Here is a 16,632-nt window from a genome sequence, read left to right as displayed (position 1 = left end):
GAACACAAAAATATGAACAGATAACATGAAAAATAGAAATGAAAGCATTAATTAACAAAAACAACCAAAACAGCTAAGAATTCTAGGAAGCTCCACAAACCAAACTACAATATTTATATAAATAAAGAGAATGAACTATGCAAGTTTCTGCTGTTTTTTGTGTTTAGGGAATATGAATTTCATTAATGACCGCGGACCATTTAAAAATATCGCTGTTGTCGGAACAAAACCTCGTATATCCGAAATGGTAACTTTACAGGAGAAGGAAAAAACCTACTTGACTTTTAATGTAAGTCAATGGAACCAGACTTTTTTCTGAGTTATTTTGGAACGTTTCTTTTGGTCCATTCATCATGAAACTCACACATAATATAAAAAGCAACAGGTATTTTCAAATTATGTCAAAAACTGACAACTAACAAAAATGGAGATACAAGGTTTTGTCCACGGCAGTGATATATCAGTTGATTAGGTCTGACCTCAACAGCATTTTACAGGCTTCAAATACTTGAATACGGAATACAGTATTTCTGAACAGGTCCTTGAATATTCCTGAACAAAATTTGCATTTCATAATTGGCCAAACTTTTAAATCAGTCCATTATTGCATTTCAAAATACATTCAATAGGTGAACTATGGTGTATTAATAGTCAGACTGAAGCCCTGCTGTTCTTTTTATAGAAGGGTGGGACTTTCCTCATAAACAGACGCTATGTTGAGCATTATGAGCTTTCCTGTTTATATTTCAACCAGTGACCAGTATCGTCTTTTATAACATCTCTTGTTGGAATCAGAGGTTGCAGGACGCTGGTTCAAACACAGCTTTAGTGAGTCACTTGTATCACTTATTATGAATTATTGACGTTAAGATGTTAAGGGTGTAATGCATTAGAATCGGTTTTATTCATCACCATTATGGCTTCAGTTTGTTGCTTTTATTTATTATTTATTAGCACCAACCCTACCAGAGCCTAGTATTACTCAGATGAGAGTCACTGTGCTTATGTATTTCTTATAGGTGCTTACAGGTTCACCAAACTTATTGTGCTTCTATAGAATAACAGCCTCTTATTGCACAATTTGCACTTATATTTGTCTCATTATCACATAATTTAAAGTGCTCCTGCACAAGATTTCCTTCTGATTTTCTCTGCTCTTGAAGCATCAATGGCCTTATGGAAAGCAGTGCAGTTTGCTGTACTCTGAGGAGAGACAGCATGGACACTTGGCATTCCTTTATGATGCATTCAACTGAACCAGATAGAACTTATTCGTTTTTAACATTTTCAAAAATAGCTGTGTTTTGAAGGCCTTTGCTGATGAAATGATGTAGTTTAAAGTGTATATTTTATGGCATGGACAAACAAAGACAAAGCTTCCAAATACTAAACAGAGAATAGAATACCAACATAACAAATAAACAGTCAATATTTTTGGTTATTGGTATTGGTAGATCCTTAAATTCGATCTGTCACAAAATTGGATGTCACTTTTTTGAATAGCCCTCAATAGATGTTCAATTGATTGTCAACAGTATTAAGGTTAGGGTTAGTATTAGTACCAGGGTTGGGCTTAGGACCAGGATTGGTTTTAGGTTTTGAGTTGAGGTTAGGGTTAGGGGGTCAAGATTTAGGGTTGGCGAATTAGTAGAATGTAAATTAGATGCACGATAAGCATCTGCAAAGCATTTACGGGGGCTGTACAAATAAAGTATTACCCAAAACTGTTAAGCCAGTTGGGCCTTATTATAATGATGCAAAATATTTGGCTCCACTTACTAGAACAGTGAAACAAGGACACAGTGTCACTGATGCAAAGCGCCACTCTGAATACTAACAGCACCCCCTTGTGGAGAGCTTGCACAACATGAGTGAGTGAGTTACAAGCCAGGTCCATGTGGTGCTTTGCATTTAAAAATTCTTGAACAAACTTGAAATGAATGCTTAATCAAATAAAACCCCAAACAGCATTTCAGAATGGACATAATTCATTATTTATTGTGATAATACTGGAATTCATATGACAACAATTCTGCTGACATCATGAAACTGAGAAGCACGTTTTTAGGAGGATGCGTCAGTGAGTAGCAGAGGAGGGGGAGCAGTGAGGTGTGTGTGCATTAGGGCTTAACAGGAAGGAAATAAGAGTGCCACTATACTTCCTGTAACTGCACCTATTCATTCACAGTTTGGTCAGTTCTAGCAGTCTGTTCCTCTCTCTCTCTTTCTCTTTCTCTCTCTCTCTCTCTGTATGGCTACTCCTGAGCTGTGGGCGTGTCTGGAGACACTTGTCTTCACAGTTGTCTGTACATGACAGAGAAAATGGACTCATGAGGGAAAAGGTGGCTACTGAGCTGCACTTATTTTGGTCATCGCACCTGTTCCCACACTCAATCTCCTTCCATGTTTATATATGTGCATGTGTCCATATGTGTTCACTTATTTCACTGAGTTACAATGTTCTCTGACTTGAAAATGTCATGTCGCATATTCACATATGAGCCAGGCAAAAGAAACTGACACTAAAGTATGAAGTTACCAACAGAAGGAGGAATCAGCTTCTGGAGCATTCTTGGTGTTTTTTTGTACATATTCCAAGATTTTCACTGGATATCCATTTCTGTACTCATAATACTGGAAACATAAATCCGATAACAAGATTGTTGCTATATTTTATCCGCCTGCTTACAGGAGTAAAGGATTTTTTTCACTTTTTTTAGACATGTCTCTTCCTTTTATCGAGAGAACAAAGAATGAGTTCAGGTCACAAAATATAAGCCTACCTAAAATATAGCAAAAATAAAAGATTAAAAGAATTATTTAAACCAACCTGGAAAATGAACGATAATCATTTCAAAAATAATACTTCAAAAAATTCAAAAATATAGTTGCCTTTTTCTGGTTTACATCCAGATTTAAATTTAAGCGTCATTTTCTTCCTTAAATCTGGCAGAAGCCTGTCAGGATCCTGCATTTACAGCCGTCTTCCTTACTCTCAGTCATAGACAACACTCTTGGTATGCCGTAGAAACACAGCGGTGGCTTTCTGAGACTCGCCGTCCAGCAGAAACCAACTTGTCTCCATGACAACAAGACGGAGCACTACAGTGAAAAAGTTCAGTCACTCCACTGGACATCACTGTAATGAATGAACATTGTAATGGGGAAAAAACTAATTATTGAAAGTGAGCCTGCTTTACCATGTCCTTTTAGTTTATAGCAAATTTATAAGCACAAACAAAACCAGCAACATCACCAGCCACTGGTCACTGCAATAAATGCAATTACCAATCACTGGTTGCGTTACTGGCACTGCATGAACCAAAGACATTTCCCATAAACCAAAGGTTTGGATAACTGAGGTCTTAAGAACATCATCATATTACATGTTTGGAAAAATAGATTCATTTTCTACAATAACATTTCTCATTTCCCTTCTTTTCATTTCTCTGCCTTCATTCTTTCCTTCCTTCATCAGTCCTGCTGGTCAGGAGGTTTGAAGAGGCCTCGGCCACGCAGGCTGAAAGGCGTTCCCTTCTTCACCGACTGGCGGGTAACACCAGTGGAGACTGAGGGAGTGGAGGAGGACGGAGAGGAAGGAGATTGAGAGACTGAACCGTCTTGAGCAGGCTGCCGGGACAGCAGCTCTTTAAAGACTGAATTCATCTGCCGACTGATCTCCTGTAGGGAGCGAAGATGAAGAGAGAGAGAGAAAGATTACATTATGTACACCACATGCCTCACTTCTAAAATAAAAGCATTCTTTTAATGAAAGAATAAATAGAATGAACCAAAAACGGTCTTGGTTCTCTAAAGAACCTTTCAATGAATGGCTAATGACGTAGCTTTTTTACGTTAAAGACCCTCCACATTAAGTAATGTGTCTACACCTATTTTATTAAAGTTTTTTCTACAACCATATGTCCAAGAACCATTTAGGAACCTTTATTTTTATGAGAGTATAGAACCTTTAGAAGTGCCCAACTCTGCTCCTGGTGATTATTCACCGTGGAGTACTCCTGCTTTGCAAATTTTAGTGGCCATATCTAGTACTATGCCCTGATTCACAAAGTAGTACACTGTTTTTAGGGGGTCTGCTGTGCTGTACGTCCAAATGTTTGTATTTTGCAAATGTTTCTTCTCGAATTCAAGGGTTTTTAGTAGGGAGTTTGTCTCTCTTTGCTGCAGGAACAGCCTCTACTCTTCTGAGAGGGCTCATGTGTCACGGCTCCAGAGCATCCCATCCATTGGAAATGCTGTCTAAATGTCTGTGTCACAATGGGTCCACCTTAGAAAAGCTGAATTTACTGTTTTCATATCCAAAAGTGTCTGGATAATTCTGGATATACAGTGGTGGAAATTATCCAGTGCTCTTACTATCTCACAGTGCACCACAACAGGCAGTATACAAACAATTTACCCTGGCAGACATGGAATAACTACAATGCACTGTGTTGTATACAATGGGATGTGATTAGTGTCGCAGAGTGAAAACGTTTTCTCTGCTGATACACACCCACTTCAACTCAGGAAGGACTTGTTAATTAGCTGATAAGTTAGATCAGGTATGGTAGAGCAAGCAAAACAGCAGTATTTGCAGGCCAACATACATCAAGAGCAGGCATGGGAACAAGTTTTGCTATCTTTTTAAAAATTTCCAGACGCTAAATCTATTCAGTGCCATCATACCTTGTCAACGTGAACCGTCTGTCGGTCTACTGGTCCACCGATGGGCCTCAGACTGTCCAGAGTGTGTCTGCGTTCCTGTGAACTGAAGAAGTCATCAAGTCAGTTGTTTTTCTCTTGGCTCCAAACCGAAGAGACAATCAACTGATTACTATCTTGTTGTGGTTATTTTATAGGGGTTCACAATATATTGCATATTTATGTTTGCAGAAAAATGTGAAAATGTATCATTCCAGTAGATAACTTTGCACCCAGCTCTGATCCTAGCTCTGACCAAAATGAAAATATCAGTGGTGTAGAGTTTGGCAGAGAGCAACAGAATTGGAGATTGCAACAAACTGACTCTTCACTACACTCGACTCTCATGTCAGCTCCCTTGTTAAAACCATTGCAGTTCTCTTTCTGCAGGCATTAGCTCCTCATTACTTCATAAACTTCAGACGGTTCAAAATTCTGCTGCTCGTCTCCTCACTTACCCCCGGTCACATCACCACATTACACCCGTTTTTCAAAACCTCCATTGGCTTCCCTTAAACTACCGTATTCAGTTTAAGATCCTTCTTCTCACTTACAAAGCTCTGAACTCCTTGCTCCTGTCTATTTCTCTGACCTTCTCCAATCCTACGAGCCTAGGTGCACTCTCCGTTCTTCTACTGCTGGTCTGTTTACCATTCCCCCCTCTAACGTCCATAGCTTTAGTGGTTTTCCAGACCAGCTCCGCGCCTCTGGAACTCTCTCCCTTCTCATATTCAGCAATCTAATTCTCTGTCCTCATTTAAATCCAACCTTAAAACACATCTGTTCTCTCTTGCATACAATCTTCCTCTATCCTAACCTACTATAGCTCATGTCAGTTCATCATCTGAGCTGTGATTTTTTGTATCTCTGTCTCTGCTCATCTGTTTGTATGTTGTTATGTATATGTTTCTTGTTCTACTAATTGTAGAACAAGAAACATATTGTAAACTAATCTGTCAGCATCTTTAGGTCCTAGAAAAGCACTATATAAATGTCATGTATTATTATTATTGTTATTAAATATTCAGCTGAAGTCCTGTGCTGACTTTAGTACCACTAATCTAAATAGTCAGTTGAACAACCATCAATCCAAACATCTATATAGCCTAAAAACTATGAGGCATCAAGCATTAACAACTAAAATTTAGAGTCTTAACTATATCAGCTCAGTTATCATCATCACTCCAGAACTTTCACATTGGTACATCCCTTTTTGGATGTATAAGAAAAGAGATTCTGTATATGGATGGTTGCCCTAAACTTCCCAAGTCCCAAAGGTAAGCAATATATGAGAATTCTCTTTCTCCTACGCTGAGACTTGGCGGGTGGCACCAGCTGACTGGGGTGGCAGGATGAATCGTCCGTCAGGAACTTGCAGGGTGAACTTCCGCACTGGACTCCCACTCCCACTGCCCCCTCCTCCCATACCCCCACTTCCACTACCGGTCCTCTGTCTCCCTGGCAGAGATGCGCTGTCACTGTTGACCCGCATGCTGGGGGTGATGAACATTAAGATATCAATAGTTATGTTTCAAATCTTAAAGCAACCAGTTAGCATATCTATGGTAGGTAGTCTATTGTTGGTATACCGAGTGCTGTGTTCAGCCAGTTGCTGCTCCTCAGCTAGATTTCCCGTGCTGCCACCCCGGGCATCCTCTCTCTTCCCTCGCTCCTGCTTTCTCTCCACTCTGAGTTAATGGAATACAGAGGAGTTACAGAAAGTGATCCTAGTTTAGTGTTTAACCTGCTCCCAACACACCTGATCTAACTAATTAGCTCATTAACAAGCCCTTCATGAGCTGAAGTAGGTGTGTTAGGAGCTGTGGAAATAATAAAATGTGGGCAGGGGGTACCCCAAGACCAGAGTTGGGAATCTGTGCTCTAGATCATTGGAATTAGTTAATTAGGTGGGCAGGTCAGTCGGTAGGTGAGTAGGGAGTTAGGCAAGTAGGTAGACCTTTCATTTATTTTATCTCCAGTCCAAACTACCAGCAAGTATAAGCTATTCATTTGTCATAAAAAAGACAGAAAAAATAGAATATTACATTTTACAGTATCTAGTGTCCCTCTGCATTTATTACAGCTTTCATTTTCACTCAGGAGACTTGCTTTCAGTTTTTCATCTGCAGAAATCAGAAATCGGCAGGGATGTTTTTCTACACCCTACAAAGCTCAGTCTTAGAAGTTGGTTGCATTTTCTTCCTCTCATGACCCAGAGAATCCGAACTACAAATTTAGGATTTGTAACTTTGATGTCTTAGACATCTCAGATGTCTAGTTTTGGTGTTCCAGTGCAAAGTCTTCTTTCCTGTCTACATATGTTTTCTGCTTTTGTACTTGTACTTAATGGTCAATTTGACTGGAAAACAAATAAATGAAAGGGCGGTCTCTGACTTTTGCACAGCACTATAGATAGTTATACCCATAGATTTAATATTTCATGGATTTATTTCCTTTATCTGTCTATACGTCAGTCTATTTATCTTTTTATCTACCTCAGTTTATTAAATAAAACATTTTGCACGCATTATATGTTATTACATCATTAATCTGGAAAAAAGAAATAAAATCTTGAGAAATTTTCAGTATAAATAAATTCTTACCCCTCAGACACGCTGATATACTTATGAGGGATGAGGCCTTTGACTCCTCCCACTTCTCCTCTCCACCAATCAGAGGAGGCCTTGCTGTGCAGTAGGACATGGTCCCCCTGCTTGAACGACAGCTCGGCTGCAGACCGTGCAACATAATCAAACATAGCCACTGCATCCCACTCTGCACATCACACACACGCATACACAAGAGAAACAGCACACAAGACGGCGCATGTCCAACACACACACGATGGGAAATGTGGCACACACAACATAGAACAGACGGGCAACACAATACAGAAAGCAACACAAAATACACACAAACACAGAGATGAGGATTTACGACAGTTGATAAATACTGACTACTGTATTTTACTGCTGAAAGGTTAACACTATAAAAGTACTCCTTCAGTACCTGAATTTAACATGAATGTATGATAAGTAAGTATAATGTTCTCCTTACCATCCTCACTCGGAACATGCTCTGCATCTCCCTCACCCTCCTCTGTAATGGGTTCACTGGAAGCATAAAGGCAGAAATTAGCGCATGTCAATCAGAAAACAGTGTTAATCTTATTATAATGGTATTTCAATGTAAGGCTCAATTCTTTTTATTAAAATGTTTCTAAACTAATTTTCTATCATTTAAAATATATGAGCTTGTATCAGGTCTCTGAATGGTGTCCTTTGTATCCTTTGACAAAAGAGCACACAAAGTGAGACTGACAGCATTAATAAACTTTTAAACTTTGTTTGGGCTGAAAACAGAAAAAAACATCAAATGCAATAACCAAAAAGATACCAAGATAAAGCAACATTCAATCTAAAATATGACGACAGCTGCATAGAATACAGATTCATCGCCACTGGGGATGCTCATGTGCCAAAACCATTGTGTGTGGTTGGCAGGGAAACGCTAGTGAATGAGGCTATGAAGCAGTTACTGAGGGATTTAGAGAAAAGCCATTCCACGACAACAGCAAATCATCAGCTTATGATTTGCATTGCAGCACCCCTACCGTCAAACCTGCTGTGGGCTGGGCTTCGGTCCATGCTGCTAAAAAGGTTGGGAACCTCTGCCCTAAACTCTAATGGCCATTTTTCCAGTTAGGGATTAGTCTAGTCTTGGATTTGCCAATGATGAATCATTACTGAAATTCTGTTTGCAGTCTAGCCTTGGTATATGAACAAAAAAAAAGTGGGCAGAGTTGAATTCCTCACTCTTACAACTACATAAACTACATATTCATTTCAGTTAGCAAATATGGCACAGAATGTACTGAATGATAAGTGTTAAGAATAATTCAACAACAAGCCTGTAGTTTAAGGGGTCTCACCAGTATTCCTGCTCCAGGGTCATGCATTTCTCATAGACGGGTCCCGAGAGCTCGGCAGGGCCGGGGAAGATGCTCTCATGCTGGAGGATTAAAGTTTTGACCAGTGCATTGATTTGGGGCTGCAGGGTCACTGCATCGCCCGACTCGGCCCCTCTCAGCAGACTGGGCCCAAAGCACACTGCCAGGTTGTAGGGCTGCATCATGTTCTCATCACTGTACTGAGAAACACTGCACACACACAAATACACACACACGTTCTTACACCTTATCAGGACCAGAGGTTCATATGTCCTGTACGTATATATATTGTTGCTGCCAGAATAAAACCTCTACAGGAGAAAAAAACATTCTTAACATTCTTAACTTTTTTCTGGACCATTTTGATGAAATTTGAAAAGGTAACTAGAGATATCAAAAATGCAATAAAAAGGAAATTAAAAAAAAACAATATGAAAGTATCTATATGCAATAGGAACTGAATGAATTATTTCAGCATTTTAGTTAAAAGAAAATTGCTGGTCATGATATCGTAAGTTCTTCATGTCTGGTTTTCTGTGGTTAATAATCAAAGGTCAGGGCATACACAGTGTTACAGTTGATGCTCTAATCATGGTCTTTCTCAGAATAACCTTAGACATGCTAAGGTGTAGGGCCAGCCCAAATAAATATTCAAGCACTAGTCTGTTAAAAACTGTAGACTAAAATTTATTTAAATAGAACAGTTATTGTTCATATCTATAAAACAAATGCATCATAGCTGCTTTAATTGAAGGCATCATACATTCATGTCAGGCATCTACACCACCTCACCTCAGAGCAACAAACTGAACTGCTTTCTGTGCAGGCACTGAAGTGAAAAGCAGCCCAGCAAGTCTGATACATCATTTCAAGTAAGTATAGTGATCCTGCTATGCAATTAATCCACAGTGCCTTCATCCCGAAGATGCTTCAGGCAGGAATATTAGCTCTTTTTTCCCCCCTTCTTTTCTAAATAAGCAGTTGTATAGCAGATTTACTAGCTGACAGCACAAACAGCAGATCTGTTTATTCAGAAGAAATCACAACCAAAACGTTTTTAACATTTTTAGGGAAATTGTCTCATCCACAGCAACTAAGATTTTTAGTAAATAATACATTTAAATACATTGCAGAACACTATAGAAAGTGGCAGAGTGTGATTTGACTGGATCTGTCTGGAGTTCCCATGCAAGTCTAACACAGCAAATGTGGACTGAAATGCTTCAAACATTGTTATTTTTAAATGTGATTATGGGCCTGTTTACACCGTTTTCGGTGATCAGATTATGTTCGGATTTTACTTGACCCCATAAAAAGCCAGGTGTAAACACCCCCAGGACGCACTGTGAGTGGATTACGATCGGATCACTCAGACTTCTTGTGGAGGTGGTCAAAGATGTATCTTGTAAACAGAAATTGTAAATGTTGAATGTTTTTTTATTATTCATATACAATTATGTGAGCAGTAATGCATCTGCCAACTGCTGACTAGCAGGTGAGAAGATAAATAAGGAACTGAAAAATGGAGGATTTGTGAGGACAAAGTTTCCCAGACCAAGTGCTTTCATGCACTCCAGGCCAACAAAAGTGTCCAAGCCAAGCCAAAAGTAAAGCGGAAATGATGTATGTGTCAAATGTTGATGTGTTTTTATGCAGGAAAAGTAAAATTGGATCTCATCGAATTGGGGGCGCATTTTAGTGAAAAGTGTAAACGGAATCCGGCCAAAGTGTATCAAGATACAATCTGAACACAACAAAACATGTTCGTGCAAGGTGTAAACAGGCTCTTGACGATGAATACTCAAGTACTAGTTCAGAAATATCACAAGTATTCCACAAGTATTCCAAGCCTGTAAAGTGCTGTTCAGGCCAGCTCTACTAAAGCTGGGCCTACACCACAAAATTTTTGCCTGATTTTAACCCCCACTTGCCCCTTCTGGCTAATGTTCACAATCTAGTACGATTTTCTAGTTTGGGAGATCAACTGTAAGTGACTAATGGTGGAGATGGTCTGGTAGCATGAAGGGGGGAATAAGTCATCCTAAGTCCTTTGATCGAGCTCCGGAGTGATCAGAGGCCTGACAATATTTGATTTTTATGACTCAAAACGCTCATGAGTCCTACAATGTGAAATGGTCTTCGATGTAACTCAACGAGTGACTCAAGGAAAGAGCTTGACGTCAAGGCTATCTCTTTACAATCTCACCTTAGCTGCCAGTTTGTAGTGGAATATTCTCCAGCTCTCATTGTGATATCAGTGTTTCTCAGCCAAATATTCATGTCCAGTTTGCGTTCTTGCTATCATGTGATAATGGGGGAGCTGAGATTTTGAGTCTTTTTTGAAGCCCAAATTCTGTCTTGTCATCTATTGTGCATTTCCTCATGATAAACATCCAAAAAAAACTGTAAAGAACGGCGCTAATTTTGTGATGCTCTCCATTTTCAAAATCTGTCAACTGTACACCCAGCTTAAGGTGATGCAATTCAAGGTATTATTAATAAACCTTATTCTACATATATACAAATGTGTTTTTCAGTGTTAGCTGCTGCCATATGAAAACATATGAGAGAATGCCAGCACTACTCACTGATGGAGGAAGGCAAAGAGATAGCGCATCACTATGATGATGGGTCTGGGGAAGGAGGAGATCACTGTCTTGATCTGAGCCGCTCTCTCCGCCACGTTTTCAATTTCTATCATACAAACACAGAGGGAAGATTACAGATCATCGATGAAAATGAACATATCATCGCTGCCGTAGCAGAACGTTAAAGGAGATAGAACAAAAAACATTCTTAACTTCAATGTATGCCAATGTAACAAGAGTTTATTCCAAATAATTTTGGAATAAATTTCTACTTTTCTAATAGTTCATTCACCATGAAATGTTTACACAGTGTAAAGGACAACTGCCAAATGCAGTTAGATTTGGCTGCTTTTCTCAAAAATCCAGCTCAGTTACAAAGAAAAACGTCCAAGCCACAATCAGTCTTCTAAGGAAAAACTGGTTTACCAAACTTCGTTTCATAGCTGATCAGTATCACACATGATTTAAAGAAAGAGAGGCTGTATTCACACCTATTTCATTGGCTTAAATCTGCACCAGAGTTTTGGTCTTGGTCAATTGTATTGTACACCAAATAATACATGTGTGTTCACTGACTCCTCAGGAATTTGATGGGGATACAAACACTCAGTTACTCACATGTTTGCTTTGATGAGTGCCAAATTAAATGACCATTTTTTTTCTACTGACATTATATAAACTCCAAATTGATCCCTCACTCACAGTCACACATTGAACTTAACATATTCATAAAAACATAAAATGCATAAAAAACATAAAATGCATCATAATATCATAAAAAATGTGGTCCCAACTGCAGCGAACTTTGATGGACCACATTTCAGTTCTTCGATGTGCACTCAAGTACAAGCGCAGTGTGAGTATTGAGTCAGGCTGAATACTGGTCAATCAGTGTTCAGCCACACTGAGAACTGAGTTAATTCCTTTCAACACCTATCTTGGGCCACACTGGCACACCAAGGGCTGATTGTTCTTTGTTGTTGCTATCTAAGACATTCTGACATTTTCAGAGTTTGTTTGTTTGTGCTTTATGTCCACTTCTTGGCAGAAACCACAGCAGTTCCATTATTAGCAATTTCTGAACCCACTAAATAAAGTAGATCATTTTAATGATCATCAAACAAGGTTTGAAAAGTGCATCAGCAACACAGTTAGAACATCAGTGCATTAATCCATCACTTCCTCACACATAACACACCCATGAAAGTGCATGAAAGGCATCTTACGGACACACTCCATGAGCTGATTGAAGTTCTCCTCTGGGAACAGAGGCTTCTCCAGACCTCTGAAGTAGAGCTTCAGAACTCCCGCTACTGAATCAATGTCACACTCGCTGTCTGTCAGAGGGTCTTCTCCTGAGAGGATAAACACATACAGCTTACAGCATACTGTACATGTATGACTACAGGAGCTGTGATATAGTCATTTACGTAAAGTGCACAGTAAATGTGATGAAATGATTACAGAATAAGCAAATATGACTTTACCTCTTTCAAAAGCATCTCTGATGTGATTGACTTCACTCTGAGAGCCTGGAACTCTGAATATGCCCTCATGATGCAGACCTGAAAACATGGTCAAATATGTTATACAAATATACACAAATAATACTCTTCTCACATGAAAATACCCTTAACACTCACTGTCATTTACAAACTGAGTCAATATTGTGAATACAGTCAAATTAGCTACAACTATCTCGTACCTACACTCACTGGCTATTTTTTTGGGTGTAAAATCACTGACTGTAGCCGTTCAGTTGCTTCACAATGTATCAGCCATCTTCTACCCTATTGCATGGAAAGGGGGCACCACAACACCACCACAGCACATACCAGTATTTACATGCGGGTCCATTCTCAGCACAGCTGTAATAACACTGTGGTAGTGGTATGATAACGCATGTTGTGCTGGTATGAGTGGATCAGACACAGCAGTGTTGATGGAGTTCTTATACACTATGTACACTTACTCTCCATTATGTTAGTCACGTCTACCTTGCTGGCCCACCGTACAGTCGTATGCAAAACAGCGGGTTGATCTCAGTCCGCTTATCGGTGCACACTAAAGTTGGGCTGGCCGCATTTTTGCTTGCTCTAACAAACTAGCACAGCCACAATATCACGGTTTATTTTAATCGAAGTACACCTGCCAAGTCTGAATGCACCTTTAGAAAATCAACAAAACATGTCTTTCGACCAAGGGTATTCAAACTTTCACATTACAGTGTAGGACTAAAATCAAATACTATAACTTATATTTTTCCCATATAATTTGTGTTACACAAAGGAGAATTTTACTGCTCAAATGTTGATCTTTAAGGCTCAGGAGATGATTAAGGCTCTTAATGATTCTCCTAAAATACCTTAGAAGAAACAGCATTAGACAAAAAAGAGACATATTTCTGGCCCAGATAAAAACTGTAGTAGTTAGTTACAGTATCAAAACTGACAAGACTCTCAGTTTTGAATGAGAACTGGTTGAGTTAATATTGAGATTCTCATCTTGAGTTCAGGAGCAGACAAACCTGAGCATTATTATCTTGACAAATCTGAGCACAAGGTCTGACTTTATTGAGATGTCTACTAAAACTCAAGACACATCTGAGGTTACATGGTTGTTTTGCTCAATGTAAATATCTGAGCAGTAAGAGACTTAAGCAGAGATCTCCTTTGTATTTCCAACTGATCTCGTTTTCTAGGAAAAACTAGAAACTTTCTTTATTGATCTTTTTTGTTATTTTCTATTGGGTTAGTCATCTAGCTCTTCACTGGTGGCCATTTCCTGATCCCAGGACGAATGTTGGCTAGTTATTTTTGGCTGGTAGATTATTCTCATCTCAGCAGTGAACAATGAAGTGTGTCAAATCCCAGCAACACTGCTGTGTCTGACACACTCCTACCAGCACACCACTCACTAACATGTCGCTACTACGTTGGTATCACTGCTGTGCTGAGAATTATCCACCTCCCAAAAAATACCTGGCCAGTAGTTGTCCTGTGGTTGTCCCTTTCCAATGATGGACAGTGTAGAATGTAGAGTGGCTGACAGGTTGTATACAGCAACAGATGCGCTGCAGTCAGTAACTGTAAACCTACAATGCGCACCTATATTGTAGGTGTTTTTGATAAAATGGCCAGAGAATGTAGGTACAAGACACGTGTACCTAATAGTGGCAACTCAGTGTACAGTAATCTGCAGACTCACCATGGAGGTTGATGAAGCGAATACAGCTTTCCACCACCAGGGGGATCTGTTGTCCAGAGCTCTGCCAGCAGAAGGGAATAAGAGAGATAATGAGAACAGAAAACTGACATGAATGTTAGAGTTTTAGTAAAACTCTGCAGTTTAATCAAAACAAATCAAGGAGTAAAACAAATTAAGAATCAGCTGGACACTATAAAACATTTCATCAAACCCATTGGTCTTGGTTAATAAATGTATTACTGTCTACTGCCTCTAAAGTTTTGGCCTGTAGTGTATGTGTAAATATGTTGTCTCAGACTTGTTTGGCCTTATTAAATCGTTAAAATGAGTTTAATGCATCTGAAAGCTACGTTACAGAAAGTTATTACACAAATTGTTTTAAATATGCTGCCTGATGTCTGAGATACTGTTTCATGATACGTTTAAGATAATATGTAGGCGGAAAAATTTTGTTTGAAATCCATTCATTGCAGAGTGGTATGTGCAAGCTGTGGTAAGGTAAAATAGTCTCCCCAAAAAAAGGGCACTTTTTTAGATTTCACTATTTTCCTATGATCAACATTATCGATAAAAACTGAGAAGATACTCGTAGGTCCACTGGTCATTTTGGATAGTAAATAAAATTGCTCTATCTGCGTTGTAGACGTTGTGACCCTCCTATCAGTACAACTATAAAGAAAATCTAAGCATGTTTCTCTATAAACATTTCAAATCAAACCACTCTGAATGACTCTGAATTGTTTACATCTCAACCACTGAATTCTGCAGAGATTTTGATTCAGTGTCGGTACAATTCGGGCTGGAAAAGTCACCAATGCATCACTGTAAACACAGAGCACATGCAGATGTCAGAAAGGGCATAGACAGCAGTACCTGAGTCCTAGACATCCGCCTCCTTCTCCTGCTCACACAGCAGGCCAAGCAGAAGCAAGAGGAAAGAGAAAGAGAGACGGGGAGAGAGAGAGAGAGAGAGAGAGAGAAAGCGGGGAAGAAACAGAAAGTATGGTATGGCCAAGAGGAGGTGCAAAACACACAGACAAAAAAAACCACAAATATAACGAAAACAAATGCAAAAAGCAACGAGAAAGGCCGGAAGAAACAAAGCAGAGAGAAAAGGGTAGATGGAGGAGAGAGGAAAAAAGAAAAAAACAGAGAATCAGAAGGTCAGATGAGAAGCAATAAAGCAAGGCTATACCTTTGGTCTTCTATCTTAAACTCACTCGGCAGGAATAACATTAATGCAAAAAGGAAGAGGACACCACATCTTAACCGTTCACAGCAATACACTGTTAGCATGGCTCTGAGCAAACTTATTCTTGTTTTTCTACATTAATCTAATTTCAATCCACTCAGCCAGAAAAGTGTGCATTTTAGAGTCAAGAGGCTGTCCACACTGATAACTCACTTAAGAGAGAGTGCGTTGGCAAACAGCTCTGTGGTTTTGGCTTCATTATACAGCACTCTGTGGTGTAACAAGAGCACACAGCCCATAGATTACTGTCCACTTAAGATAAAAAGTGACCGGCTCGGCCTATTACACGGTGTAGTCGTTACGCATTTTAACATTCTGCTACTTATTAAGAACGAGTAATTGGAGTAACGTCCAGCCAAAAATCAAACGTATACAATCAAGCGTATACAATTTTCTACTGACTACAAATGTAGTCAGTGGGCTAAGATGAACCACATAAGCAAGTCTGTTTGAGATTATTTTGGTAATTGTGATGATTTTGGTATGCAGTTTTGCACAATGCTAACTTTTAGCTATAAGCTGCCATTACCTGCTATCTCCAGTGTGAAACTAAACACACAAACTTCAGAAAGTAAAATTGTCCAGCTGATCAACTACACTTGTTGGAAGAGAAATTAGGGCTGGGACGATAGGCAATTTTGGAGAAAATCGATAAATTGGGCTAATATTATTGATAACTATCAGTAATTAGCCATATAGTTATGAATTCAGTATGTCTAGAACCGTTGCCATTTGTGCCAGATGGGGCAACAAAGCCATAAGGCCTTTTCACACACAAGTCCAAGTTTTACAGATAAAATAAGCACTTCCAGTTTTCAACGTTAACACTAACCCACATGCTTCCCGCCAGAGCTTGTTGCTCATGGTTTGTTCGCACATTTTAGTGCTCGGAGCTCCGAGCTGAATCAGGGCCTCAAGCTTCACCACACACA

General features: G+C 39.3%; 1 protein-coding gene across 4 annotated transcripts in view; it reads right to left on the bottom strand.

Annotated features, from left to right (window-relative positions):
- Positions 1–1,970: 1,970 nt before the first annotated feature.
- arhgap4b (Rho GTPase activating protein 4b) overlaps positions 1,971–16,632 on the bottom strand; it is a 52,018-nt gene continuing 37,356 nt past the window's right edge. For 3 of the 4 annotated variants that reach the window (XM_036590786.1, XM_036590784.1, XM_036590785.1), the window contains exons 15-25: positions 14,449–14,509; positions 12,729–12,806; positions 12,468–12,596; positions 11,242–11,347; positions 8,636–8,863; positions 7,762–7,817; positions 7,308–7,479; positions 6,294–6,392; positions 6,015–6,197; positions 4,690–4,771; positions 1,971–3,681 (exon numbers count right to left, since the gene is read on the bottom strand). In XM_036590786.1, the coding sequence (XP_036446679.1) occupies positions 3,475–3,681; positions 4,690–4,771; positions 6,015–6,197; positions 6,294–6,392; positions 7,308–7,479; positions 7,762–7,817; positions 8,636–8,863; positions 11,242–11,347; positions 12,468–12,596; positions 12,729–12,806; positions 14,449–14,509 (1,401 nt within the window). In that variant the 3' untranslated portion in view covers positions 1,971–3,474. Of the gene's footprint in view, positions 3,682–4,689; positions 4,772–6,014; positions 6,198–6,293; positions 6,393–7,307; positions 7,480–7,761; positions 7,818–8,635; positions 8,864–11,241; positions 11,348–12,467; positions 12,597–12,728; positions 12,807–14,448; positions 14,510–15,321; positions 15,350–16,632 lie in introns of all 4 variants that reach the window. The other variant, XM_036590787.1, reaches the window with a different exon arrangement.

The sequence above is a fragment of the Colossoma macropomum genome, unplaced genomic scaffold (genome assembly GCF_904425465.1).
Source record: "Colossoma macropomum unplaced genomic scaffold, Colossoma_macropomum, whole genome shotgun sequence".
NCBI lineage: Eukaryota > Metazoa > Chordata > Actinopteri > Characiformes > Serrasalmidae > Colossoma > Colossoma macropomum.
This window is presented reverse-complemented; position numbering and strand designations above follow the sequence as displayed.